Here is a 13,980-nt window from a genome sequence, read left to right as displayed (position 1 = left end):
TGTTGCACCAATATTAAAGCTGTGGTGAACTGCATTTTAATCTTTCAAAGAGACAGAGAGGTTAATAGACAGGCTTAATATTTCACAAACTAAAAAGCCAATAAATAAATTAGCTTTAATGAATTGACCTTATAATCAAGAACTAAAAATACACCTTCAACCACCATGTAACAAAAAGAATGAACAAATTACTAGTTTTTAGGTACACGTGCAAAAAGACCATTTTTTTTTACTACTACTTCCCAAAACTAGAACTTGTGAAGTGTTGCTTCTTGACACCACGGCAGGGGCCTGCAGCAGTGCCTGCTCTTGCCCGCCTGCCGGGAGGCAGTTGTTTGTGCTGTGGTGGGAAAGCTGGGTGCTGCACAGCTGGGCGCTGCACGGCCACGCACAGAACTGAGAGCTCCTCTCCCAAGCAGCCTACATTTCAAGTACGTGACTAGGGATAGCAGATGGATAGAGATGGGAGCTGATGAAAACAGTGGGATACTGGACAGTCTGAAATCCCAGCTGCTTACCCGCTCTCTAATATTGCCAAGTTAAAATTTCACAGTCTTATTGTCACAGCAGAGTTCACTCTGCTCTTTCTCACTGAGGAAGAGGAGCAGCAAGACCTTCGTGCATGTTACGAAAGGGCTGCGCATTGGAATTTGTTGCCGAGCCAGATCACCTAAGTGATGCATGCAATATAAATACCTGTTTTCTCGACGTCTCCTTGCTGCTTTGCTAATGGCAAAGTGGTTGTAGGTTGAGTTACATGTTCGGTAGCAAGGAATGGTGGAGGTCAGTGCACTGGACACACAGTTTTGGAGGTCAGTGCTTAAACCTCTGAGTAGAGGCTGAGACTCACTAGGGGCTTACGTGGGCTTCAGGAGGTGGCCAGGACACAGCGACACATTTCCTCTGAGGAAAGTGAGCGTGAGGCACACCAGATGGCTTAATGTAGCTCCCAAGCGAGAGCAGCAAAACAGAAGTAAACTACTATGGTGAAACGGCCTCCACACCCAAGGTCACTTTTAAGCGCAGGATTCAGAAATAAAAAATCCAAATGCCAATATTGGGAAAAGCGCGGTTGAAGGGAGTCCGCAGTTGCTGCTAAAATTGCCACGGGGCTGTGACTCACACAGAGCCACCACTGAAGCCAGTGGCTTCACCACTGAAGAGCCTGGCCGCCGCTCCACCCCACGGGCAGGCCGCCACTCCGAGGGCAGGATGCCGGGCGGTTCCCGAATCCTCCCATACATCCACCCCTCCTTCCCTTTCCTCACTGTGGCATCACCTGACACAGCTGCCTTGGCGGTGGGCCTCTCCCCACCTTGTGTACATGGAAATCCTGAGCCTCCAAAATGTGTTAGTTTTAAAAAAAAAAATCGCATTAATCACTGAGTACAAATTAAACAACGTTAATATGACAGTAGGGGTGGTATGACCAGTAGCGATTCCTGTTTCTAGCACAATTACTGTTCACCAGCTCTCTGGATGGATTCGCTAAATCTTCCAGGCTGGTCTTCACACCTAGGAGAGCTAAGACTGCACCTTGCTTTAAAGAAAAGCAAGATTCGTGTCAGCACATGGCCCCGAGAGCCATGGCTTTCAGAGCTGACACACTCGAGGGGTCTTGTTAGTGTGGTCTCGGCTACCGTGCCGCTTCAGATTTATGCCCAGCGCAGTCAAAGCTGGACGCGGCTTATAGACAGTAATGAAATTTGAAGTGTTAGGCGAAGTGTGAGGTTGTTTCAGGTTTTGGGGGACTTTCTTGCTTTAGGGGTGGCTCTTGGTCGAGGCACAGGGCCCGGCTAGGCCGCAGCCGTTAACGGCCGGTTCCGCCCCGCCGCTGCGGGGCGGAACCGGCCGTTAACGGCTGCGGCCTGCCCCGGCCCGCCGGGGGCCAGCACCTGGAGGCGGAGCGGCAGCGGGGCGGGCCCGGCCGTGGCCGTGCGGGAGGAGCCAGGCCGAGGAGGGGGAGGCCCGGAGCGGCGCTGCCGGGATGGGAGCTTGAGAGGGGGACGAGTCCGCGTCCGGAGGAACGCGGCTTGCGGTCTCCCGCGGGGGTTGGTGCTGGCGGGGTTGAGCTCGCCATGGAGCCGGTGACCAGGTGGAGCCCGAAGCAAGTGGTGGATTGGACTAAGGGTAAGAAGGCGCCGGCCCGCCCGGCTTTCCGCCGCGGGAACTTTTCGGTGTCGGGCTCAGGGGTGACCCGCAGCCCGACCGGGTAGCGCTGGCCACCGTGGCTTCTCTCCCCGAAGCCGGGTTCCCCGGCGGGGCGGTCGCAGGGCGAGCGGGGCCGCCGCCGGACGCGTTTGCCAGCGCCGCGCCGCGGCGGTGCCGGCCCCGGCTCCGTGGCCGCCTGGCCGGCGGAGCCCCGGGACTCCCCCCCGGCGTTCTGCTTGAGAGTTGGCGGCTTACCGCTCCCTCCTGGCTTGTCTCCTTACCTGTTAGTGCACTTGTGCCTACTTCGCGGTGTGGGTTTTAAGGATTTTTTTTGGACGCGGGGAAAGGGGGAGGTGAGCTTTACACCGGGCTGTGTGACAGTGTCTGGCTCGGGGTACGCGTGTTTGCAGTGAGCTCTCCCCCCTTGTTCCGTGGTCGTGCTGGCCAGTCTGCTTGCATAGGGATAGTGACTGTTCTCCTTCAGGCAGATACAGTAAGTTAACTTACAGCCTTTTCAAGCAAAAGCGGCTGACTGGTCGGAAAGACTTCAATTTTGTAAGTTAAGCAAAAACTTTACAAACTAGCTCAAGTAAGCAAGAACTCTTAACCCTGCTTAACGGTGATGGGATTATAAACGCTGGGCTCCCGCTCGGAGGGTTGAATAGTGGCCCCTTCGTCTGTCTGTCGGTCGGTCTGTCTGTCCGTCCATCCCTCCCTCGCTCCCACCCTCCCTCGCTCCCACCCCTCATTTCTGGTGTGTATGTTTGTTTGTCTCCCGCCCATCAAAACTTCCTACTCTGCTTCGAGGTTTGTTCACGACGTTGACATAGCTGCGGAGAGCCTCAGCGGGACTGATGTGTGAAGGAGGCGTTCGGGGAGCCTGCCCCTGCGTCCAGCTCTGGGAAGCTCTTCAGCAGGAGAGGGAAGGTGGGGATGAAGCGGGTGCTGGGTCGTGGGCTGCACCCACGAAGTGCCCCGTTCCTGCTGTGGGGGACCTCTGCAGTGTTGGGTGTCTTCAGGTTTTTCTTCAAAGGCAGGTTGAACCTCAGTTTTGTCAAATTGGGTTGGACTCTGAGCAGTTTCTGAATGCCAGTTGGGATATTGCTGTCGCAGTTCCCACTCTGAGTGGAATAAATCAAAAGGGAAATAGCTATGAATTAGGCGAGGGGTTTATGACTTATGAAATGTACTTCTGTTTTCTTGTAGGACTATGTTTTAGTGTAATCGTCTTTTATTACATAAAGTGTTTTCACAGGCTTTGCTGGAGTTGAAGTTGATGTGAAATTAGGAGCGCTTTCAGAGGTGAAAGTTTCCCTGGATTAGAAGCGGCATTTACTTACAGCAGCCATTACTCCTCTGTCTCAGGACCATAATGCTGATTAGACTGCGTGCCTGTGGTCAGCACTTGGCAGTAGTTCGGCTCAAGACTGAGGCAAATTTGGAAAGCAGGCTCATGTTTTCATACAGCGCGAGATGGATACTCCCAGCCCTCCTGAGCGTGAACATGTGTATGAAGGGGCTGGTGCCAGTGAGGGACCGTCCAAACAGCCTTTGTGAGGAGAGGATTCCCGTACAAACGTACTGTGAAGTTATGCGTTAACATATAAATAACTTCCACAGAAAGATCTCTTTTTTTTCTAATTGGTATTGGTTTAAACAGGAGTGCATTGTTCCGATGAAATAAGCCTTTTGCTTTGGCATGTGGAATATTTATATAATGCTTTTCCTTCATTGTGTTTTGTCTCTTGGGTGCTGAAAGTTTGTTACCTTGCCAGATTAAAGACTAAACCTGCTAATAATTTTAAAAGGCTTTATTATACTTAGGCATGCTTGGCTTGCTTTCTTGCATAATTTATTTTACTCGCAAGTTCCTTGAACAGGTAATTCTTTAGCTGGACCCTCAATTAGTGTTATGCAGAATAATGTGAGGGCTGGCTGTAGTTGGGAGGTGGATCTTCTGACTAATGCAAACACGTGTCCTTTGAAATGCAAAGGAATAAATTAAAGACTGTGGGTGACTTTTGTTTCTGCTGTTGTTTTTCAGTTTCTAGGTAAGCTTTTGACCTCTTTGGTGCACAGCGTCATTTCATGTCACTCCCTGCATGACAAGACTGTAATAAAGAAATGAGATGTGGAAAATTTTTCTTTATGGTTACGCTTTCATCTCTGCACATTAAAATTGACACTTTAATAGCTAGCTAACAGCTTTATTAGCACAATGTTTCATAGTTTATTTTTAATCTGAAATGGTTATTTACTGTGTAGTTCACAACCACTGGATTTTATGTTTGACCAAAGACCAATACTCTGTATTATTATGAATATTATATATTCTTATGAATATTATATTTAATTTTCAAGGTTAGTTTTATAAAACAAGTGGTTGGAGGGGAGCTTATGCCATTTGTTTTCTTACACATGCCGTCTAGGAAGGGTGATACCATGATCTTCACTGAACTGGTCAAGCTCTGGGAGAAGCTGTTTGGCTGGTGATACCCGCTGCCTGTAGTTAGTGCTGTGGTGCTGTGGAGATGTATTCTAGAAGAATGACATAAGTAACTGTGGTGGGAGATGCCAGCTCTCAGTGGGGAGATCGGTTTTGCAGATAATGATGCATGCTTACCGTACAACGATAAAAACATCTTGGAAAAATGTAGAGAGTAGTGGAAATAAGTGGTCTGATTTAGTCCATTTTAATGTTCAAAGTAAAACTGAGAATATTTCTCCAGAAATTATTTTTTCCTTCCAAATCTTTTTACAATCAAACACCTATAAATTGATTTTTTTTTTTTAATAACTTTTCCAAACCAAAAGAAGCATGGAAACTTCCACCTGTTCCATGAAACAAACCCCTAAAAGCCAAGTCCAAAAGTAAGCTGTACGACCACTGCCGGACAGTTAGCTTATTTGCTCTTGGTGAACTTGCCTTTTTTTTTTTTTTGGTTTGTTTTTTAAAGTAGCTTTTGAACTAACTTTTTTTAACAAGGTAACTCTTATCCTGAAGAGTTTTGTTCTGTTACTTTGAGCTGTTCATTCCTAGGTAAATCCTGTAAATAAAAATTTATCTAGAATTTAAAATAGAACCTATCAAAAATTACTAAGTCAGGTTTTAAATAAGAAGTACTCTGTTCATTGTTACCAACAACAGCTGATACAAAACGCAGTTCCTTGTCTTCTCTTGCTAATTCAGACTAGAATGCTGCTATTTTTTGCGAACAAGGGTGTTTTTTCTGGCAGAGTGTGCTGTACTGACAGTAGCAGGCTACGTAGCTAGTAAGAGTTGGTCTAGTTAAACCAAAGCTGCTGAGGAAGAGTTGTGCTTTTACTCACTAGCAATTTTCTGTGTAAGTGAAGCATTTCTCAAGCTTTGACCAAGCATGTAACTTTTTAGCTACAAGGTCAGTGTTTGAAAACTATCTGATATTTTTATAAGCACCTCCTTGATTTCTGCCTGGAAGAAGTGATGGTGTAGTTACAGGTTTCTCTTACAGTATGACACAAATTCAAATAGTATTTAGGGTCCATGTTCAGCATTTAAAAGGCACTTCTTTGGCTAGGATGCTAAGTTGATTTGACTTGTGGCTGGGTTGACGTGGAGTTTATGCTCTTTGAATGATACAGCCTGCACTGTTTTCCTGATTATGCTGAGATGATGTGTTTTGTTTTCTGGTTTTGGTTGGGTTTTTTTTTGGGGGGGGGGGTGTTCTCTTTTTTTTGAGTTGAAACTTGTTGGGGTATAAACTAACATGTGGATGGTGTTGCGGTCTTGCTCCTGTGCAGGTTAAGATGCTTACAGGCTCCAAGTCCTCACCTGCATCTTGCAGCACTCCCTCATGTGCCTGTGAGACTGAATTCCCCCAGAGCTCTGCAGAAGGGATTCCTGGAGTTATTCACGTTATTGTGGGACAGGTGTGTGGCCATGGAGGTTGTAGCACATCTGCAGTACACTGCTGGTATTTGATTGTGGGCTTGCCATTTTCTGGGCTATCCTGGGTCCAGAAACCAGCAAGAACCCATTTAGTTCCATAGGGCTACGCACATGGAGAAATCTCCAGCACAAAAGTGGCATGATTTTACTGGCGTAGCAACATTTTGAAGGAAAGAGAGTGATCTGATCCTATGGAGAAACTTTCTGTGGTCCCAGAAGCTCCTGGCTACTGAAAACCCCACAGCTAAGGTCATTCCTCAAAAGATGCAAGAGGAAGGAAAACTGCGTATGGGATAGAGCCTCCTGTGTGAGAAATGTCACTGTCTTATTAGAGGACATCGCTGTGCCTCCTCTTTGTTTTCTGTAGCTAGATCTGTCTTTTCTCCCTGCCCCCAGGCCTCACATACTTATGTGAGTTGGGACTTCAAGCCAAATTTTACACGGTAAAGACAGTTTGACGCGCTTGTGGTTAGAAGCCTCTGTTGTTGTGGGGCTCCATTACAATTTGGCCTTTGTGGCTGTAGCTGTAGACTCGGCTTAGCTGGGGATCACGCATCTGCTTTAGTGTCTTCGCTGCACTCCAGGTTCGGTTATTCCCTTCCTCAGTAGTTCTTGGATATCGCTTATTCCCGTGCGTGTTGTATCATGAAATACTCCTGATTTCCATTCCTGGTAAAGCTTTTGGGCAGCTATATTTATTTATAGATATGCCTGGGAGAAGGGGGAGAAATATGCTAATTTATTAATAGTTAGCAATTAATCGTGAGGGCCTGGTGTTCTTTTTTTAGGGCTATCTTGCTTACACAGGGAGATTTCAACAAGGTCAGCCATGTTAACTGTGTGTGCTGGGAGCTGCAAACCATAGTGGATTTTAGAAACAATTATGGGTAATGCATAGCACTGGAGTTACTTTTTAGCCTTCCTTTTCTTTTTAGGTAGTCTGAAGTGAATGCTGTTGTGTTCAAATTATTTCGCAAAATCTAACACTAAGAAACCCCGGGTTATTTTTTTAGACAACATGTTTTTGCTTTCAGTGAACAAGAGTAGAGAGCTGCCCATAACTGGGGCTGCAGAAGAATCTTTTTCCTCTGTTTACTTGGTTACTTAAAAAATACTTGTATGCAGTATTTGTTAAATAGATCAGAAAATGACATTGGATAACCACTCTTTGCAGATCTCAGCTGAAATTCTGAATATAGCTGGCTCATAATGTTTTACTAGCAAAAGGTGAATATACTAAATATGTCTTTTATATTTATTTGTGGGTTGAAACAAAGTAAAAAGTTGCACAACGAGTTTGTACTATTGCAGTCTTAAAATTATTCATTCGTTGTTGCTAAGATCAGTGAGTGTGTATGAAAAAAATAAACCAAAGCTGGCCTCTGTGTTCATGTGTTAGATGTTTTCATGTTTTTTGCTGTGTTGCACTTTCTTGAGCTGCATGTGGGTTCTGTGATTTTTTTTTTTTAAATCACTGCCCCCCCCCCCCCCCCCGATCTTTTCATGTTCACAGTCAGCTCTGTTTGTTTGCCATTAAGTTGCTGTTCAAACTATTTTAACCAAACATCAGAAAGTCTAAAAGTTGCATGCTGTCAGCATAATGTCTGGAAAAGCAAAATTTTAAATGCTCAAATCACAACAGGCATTAGTGGAAAGTTGATTGTAACCTTTGTAGAGGAATGTAGTGAAATTCTGACAATGAATTTTAGGTATACAAGGTATATTTAGGTAGTACCTGAACCTAGGTAGTACTGTTAAGAGTGAAGATGCTTGTTCAGTATTAACCAACTAGAGATGTAAGGTGGTATACTTATTAAGAGAAATTTCTTCTAACTGCTCAGTAGAAGGTGCAGAGACTGGCCAGTGGGTTGGTTGCTTTTTTCCTTGTTTCTTTAGAGTTTTTCCTTGAATGACAGGAAGTCATTTGTATCTGTTGTTGGAGACTTCTGTAGGAAAAGCCTCATTTTTTATGAAAAGGGTATGTGTGTGTGTGTCAGATTTTCATAACTCTTGTTATGTGTTCATTCCTTGTACTTCTGCCTGGGACCCAATGTTTTCACCAGGTAAATCCTCTTGGCCAAGGATCATGCCTCTCTCCATTTGTGCACTGCCTAGCACACTGTAAGAGCTAAGGGAAGAGAATGTACAGGGCACTGAATAAAATGCATGTTGAAATTTGTCATGATGTTTTATTTTCTTGAGTAAAAGATCCTGACAAAAGGCTGTTATCCAACACATGCAACTAGATGAATTGCAGTTATGAGTGATGCGTGCATACAGCCTGTCAGCAAGTATTCAAAAGTATGTGGGGTTTTTTTGGGTGGTGTTTGTTCTTTCCTTTTGATTTCTTAAATCTAAACTTCTGGATTGCCTGGTTTAAGTCATGGTCTGACAGATGAGCTTCTTCCAGGCACATCAAACAGGCAATGACTAATGACACTAAGGGATTCCAGAAGAGGTGGCAAGACTGCTGAGTTTTTGGTTTGCTGCATTGTCTTAGGACAAGATTTTCATTTACAAGGAAGCTTGATACAGAAGGTATGTTAATGAATAAATCCAAACAGTGCCTCTGCAAATTAAGTGGAAAAAGTTGATTACTATTGTGTTTTTTCTGTAAAAGTGATGATATTGGTCTTAAATTGTACCTTGTATTTTCCTAACAACGTTGCACAGTCAGGTCTCGCCTCCCTATAGGGATGGTGTTTCCGCAGCGTCTCCTCACTCGATCTTCTACGTACCCCAAATATACGTGTCCTGTTAAAAGGAGGAGGTAGCGAGGCTGGCCTGGGGAGAGGAAAGGAAGGGTGGACAGGGGTTAATGCAGCTGGGGCCTCTATAGCAACCTGTCACGTATTTACGGTAGTTTTTCAGGACCCAGCTGCTTGTGGTCTCAGGATTGCTCACAGATTTTAGTGTGCTTGTCCACAGGGCTGCAGTAAGAGATAGGAAATTCAAATAAAAATGCTGCTTCACTGTAGTTCTCTGTCTGATGTTAGGCAGGGTATACAGTCCTTTTGTCATTTGGGCTCTCATTACCAGATGACTTGGAGTCTGAGGCTATCATGCCGATCCCTGAGCCATGCTTCCTTTGCATGAGAAAATTGCCTGCAGGTTTCCATATGCCTGCCGCCATCTTTTCAGAGTAGAAGCAATGACATTTCACAGCTTGGAGTATCTGCAGGAGGTACACTAAATCAACCTGATCTGTTTCACCAGCTTTAAACATTCATTACTTATTAAAATAGGTATTTATGATATTATGAGATGTAGTTAATTTTCATCAAACCTCCACACATGCTGGACAAAACCAAGCATCTGTGTTTGATTTAGTGAGATCAAATCACTGACCTCTGTAACTTTGGTCGACAGACATGCATTCAGTATCTGGCTGAATTATGTTGTAATACTGCATCAGTGCTGGGTTCATGCAGTTTCTTGTACGTGCTCCCCTGATACCCTTTTACAGGAAGGCAGTTCTTTGTCACTGTAATGACAAGATCTTTTTAGTTTTTTGGACTGCTTCTTACACTAGTAGTTAGGTGCAGGTAAGCAAAGCGTCTGGTGTGCTGTTGCAATCAAAGCTCTGTGGCATAAATGTGATCTTATCTTGCTCCTTGATCAAAGGAAAGAACTCCATTTAAAACTTAATTGGTGCTCATCAAGGGCTGAGGCTTCTGCTAAAGCAAGTGTTGGTACACGTTTCTAGGCTAATGATCCTGATGTCTCTCTCTTCTGTGTGCAAAATGAATGTTGCTTAGCTTGCCATCCTTTTATCATTAATATCTTCCCTTATCTCACAGAGTCTTGTATTACTGGAATGAAGTTTGCTGGGCAAGTGCTTTATGAAAAGCTCTGCAATATGCCCATTTTGTCATTAAATAAAAGATATCTTGTCTGGTACAGATGCTTTCCTAGCCAGAAGAGAAGGGAAGGGCTCAAGGTATTGCCTCTTTTGGATATATGATCAGTCTAGTGGGCCAGTGAGGCAGGCTTAGGGTTAAGGATTTCTGTTGGGCTTTCTAGCTTTTGTAGCTTATAAAAGGTCTTTATCTAATAAGAGAGGATTTCTGCCTTCTGTTGTGATATTACTGCTATTGCCTGTTCCAAAGATACTTTGTCCCGAGCTGTAGGTCTTGGCAGTACTTTTTTCCTCCTCCTGAACTAGCATGGTGAAAGAGCTGTGTCCTTGCTGTGATGGCCAAAAGGCAATGCTTTGGTGACAGGTGGACATGTAAGTAGAAGAACGGAAATCTACCAGTCTGTTTCATCGGGACAATATCATAACTTCAGTGCCTTGAAAATTTAATTTTGAGTTGGCTGCTATCCCACTGCTGCAGGAGGCAGAACGCTGTACCTGACCAGGTATCTTAGCACTGCACTGCTGAGAAGACGTGTGCTTGGCTGGCGGGGTGGGGAGGGGGAAGGGAACAATAAGGGATGAAGACTTCCCCCCCCACCCCTGTAGGACTTCCCCTGGGGAAGGAGGGCTGTGAGAACAAGTTCAGACATGCCTGAAGAATGTGGACTGAAAAACATGTGCAGGGACCAGGGGATGGAGCTGTGCTGGAGAGTATTGTAGAGGAAAAGTGGGAACCTACTGAAATGCAGATACGTACTCTGACATGAGGGGTTGGTTGTGCTTGGGTGTTTTTTTTTAATTTTCTTTTCCCTCCTGTATAGTTCTAGTAGTGATGTGTATTCACTGCTTCAGTTGCCCGCAAGGTGCAGGATTCTTGCTGTTTGTATTCTGTTAGCTTCACCAAACATAATTGTAAAAGGATTATGGCAAAACATAAAACTTAGTTTTTGTTGGCATTACTAATGCAAGCCGTAATGGAAACCTTGGAAGAAAGAGGAGACAAAAGATAGATATGCTATAAATTCTGTGTGCTTGTATTCTTTTTTTGTTTAAAATTTGTAGTATTCCATGTACTATTTAGACTTAGGCTGTACTCACCAGAGGATGTAATACTATACCCCTTGTGAAATATGATCCCTGTGTAAACATAAAAGCATTGTAGTTATTTCCTTGTATTTAAAAACAATCCTTCATCTTTTCTCTAACTATACATATTTCACACTATTTCAGACAATAACACTAGATAAATAAATCCATATGTGATTGAAACATGAACTTGGAAATCAAACCTGCCAATAATATTTTTATTTCTTGGTGGTTTTGGTTGTATCTCACAATAACATGTGTTAGACATCACTGCATTAAAAAAAAAGTTAAGAATACAGTTTGCCCTCAGTTATGATTAGGATTAACGGCAATCTTGGAGGAACATGTAATATTGGCATTTGACTGAGAATGAGATTCATTGCTTATTTGGGAGGGTAGGTGTGTGTTTGATGCAGCAGTGCTGAAGCTGGAGCATTAAAATGGATGCTGTGCTTCCATAGCAGGTACTCGCTGGCAGTGGGGGCTCTCAGTAGTGGGGGATCTATTTTTATGGTTGCTCTTATGATAGTTTCGTGCTTCTTAAATGTTTTGCTGCTTACTACTTTATTAGAGTATGTGTACCAGATGGATGCTGGCTGTTAGGATTCTGGATCGTTGTGGTACGTTTATTCAGATTTTAAAAGCATCAAGAGAAGATGACTGGAGTAGAGCTTTGAGAAACAAGGTCTCTGGGGGCTGATGAAGTGTTCTTTTGGTGCTTTATGCAATTCTTATCTTGATTTAACCTTAATGCATCATTATCGCAATGTCCCTTGTGCTTCCCAGTCTTTATTCTTTCAGCACCCTCCTCAGTAGGAATTTGCTGTTCTTTTCATTTTAAAGGTAGGGAGTTAACATTGTGAGGAATTTGGGGTGCGCCTACCTTACCCAGTGCAGGTCCAACTAACCTGAAGTAGGTAATTTATGTAGTAGAAACAGCATTAGCATGATTGTCTTGGCTATTATCATCCCCTAATGCAGTTACATTGCTTATAAACTCCTGAAATGTCTGGGCTACTTCAAGACTTCATTTATGGCTTAGCATTGTGGAACATGTGTTGAAAGAAAGCGATTTGCCTCTGGTCATATGGCGGGTGACATTCAAATCAGGATTAAGACGTGATTAATTTAGATGTCTACACTTATGTTACAGCCACTGGAGCCTAGAGAGTGGCTCAGCAGATCTTGTGTTTGGTGTCTGTTTCAGGGCGATCTGAATCATGCTCTGGGCTCCACTGAGTACTGAATAGGTCTCCATTGAGTATCCTGGGAGTTCAAGCATGTCAGTCTCCAACCAGGTCCATGCCATGTCTGCAGCAGAGGAAGAAACTGGTTCAGTGTTGTAGTTACTGGATCCTCCTTTCTCCATCAGTCACCTGAGAACTGCTGGTGTACATGAAGTCATAACAACAAATGAGGGGGCGTGCTCATTTAAAAATTATGTGTATGCTTGCTTAAGAAAATAGAGCATGGCTGTGTTTAGGGTTGTTGGAATACTACTAGTCAATAGGCATCTGATGTACGAAAGAGTTGTTGAATGTAATCAGTGTGATCTGTATGTTGGCAGAGCTGTAATTATATCTCGTGCTATTCAGCATCTGATGAAGAATTTGGTATATTTTAACACAGTGTTCTTAAAATATTGCATGTGAGAGTAATAACAGATGCAAGTGTGGTAATAACTGACCTCTTCTGTCCTTTCTACTTTGTCTAGCTGCAGTGCAGTGTCTTTAATTGGTGGAATACCTTGCAAAGCTATGTAGAAAGATGAGCAGCACCACATGTTATTGCATGAAAAGGCAGCATCTAACAATTGTAATTGAATCAGGCATAGCTGATACTTTTTAGATCTTTGTGGTATAATTAGAAACACTTGGAGCAGCCTTCTGGGGCTACTTTGGATTCTTTTTACAGCAGAAACCATCCTAGCTTATGGTACTAGCCATGATGACCAGTTAGAAAATGATGTTTACCATTAATGTTGCTGGAGCCAAATGTTTGGTGAAGTAGCTAGTCTTGAATATTTTGGGAAGCTCTTTAATATTTTGTCATCTTAGACCACATCATGGTGCCTAGGTTCCAAGCTAGTGAGCATCTTTGGTGTATAAAATTGTCTCTTGAAACAAGGCAATTGACAACTGGACACTGGGATGTGGCCATAGTACCAGTAGCAACACTATATGTTAGTTTTTAGTGTAGTAAGATTAGTACTGGCTTCTCAAGGCGGTATGTTTGGAGAATAATTCTAGCTCCCAGTAGAGTCAGTCCTGTGCTAGGCAAGCCTGGAGACTTTTCTTGAGCTGTCATTCACAGAAGTACTCATTTCCCAGATTGTCAGCTTGTATGTATGCTTACAGGTTTTGCTCAAATTAACATGGCTTGGTTGCTGCAGAATACTGAATGGACTGTGGTTTCTAACCCATGTATAATTGAGCATAATGCATATAATTTTATTGTCCAGTATCATCCTCCATTTTCCAAGGGTTAAGAGTGTGTTGAAATGATAGTTGGAAACTTAGTTATTATCTCTTTTGGCTTTACTGAAATAGATTTTGCTCTTTAATATTCCTCTCTGTCATGGTGTGTTCTCAGAAATCTGTTAACTTCTGAAAACTAGTTTTCTGTTAAGATTTAAACTATGTTTATTCTGCCTGCAGCATTGCCCTAGCAGCTTTCTTAGCCAAATATGCGAGGGCCCTCCCTAGAGGTGCTCTGGCACCTAGGAATTATGCACTCCCTGGAAGCTGCACCAATAAAGTTATATTCTGTAACAGATCTTTCAAAAAAACCCAACAACAGCAACAACAACAACAACAAAAACCCCAAAATCACCCCCAAAAAACCCAAACCAAACAAACCCCAATTTAGGTGAAATGCTGTGAGAAAGAAGCAAGTAGCTATCAGTCGAATTGACTGACTTTCCTATAAATATCTGACAGTGCCTTGCTGTGCCTTA

The 13,980-nt window shown here is 43.6% G+C and overlaps 1 protein-coding gene across 2 annotated transcripts in view; it reads left to right on the top strand.

The window, feature by feature from the left end:
* The first annotated feature begins 2,078 nt into the window (after positions 1-2,078).
* The window catches only part of CNKSR3 (CNKSR family member 3), a 60,365-nt gene continuing 48,463 nt past the window's right edge, over positions 2,079-13,980 (top strand). For both annotated transcript variants that reach the window (XM_075707184.1, XM_075707183.1), the window contains exon 1: positions 2,079-2,130. In XM_075707184.1, the coding sequence (XP_075563299.1) occupies positions 2,079-2,130 (52 nt within the window). The remainder of the gene's footprint in view (positions 2,131-13,980) is intronic.

This window comes from Pelecanus crispus, chromosome 3 (assembly GCF_030463565.1).
Source record: "Pelecanus crispus isolate bPelCri1 chromosome 3, bPelCri1.pri, whole genome shotgun sequence".
NCBI lineage: Eukaryota > Metazoa > Chordata > Aves > Pelecaniformes > Pelecanidae > Pelecanus > Pelecanus crispus.
Note: the sequence above shows the minus strand (reverse complement) of the source record. Positions and strands in the feature narration are given on the sequence as shown.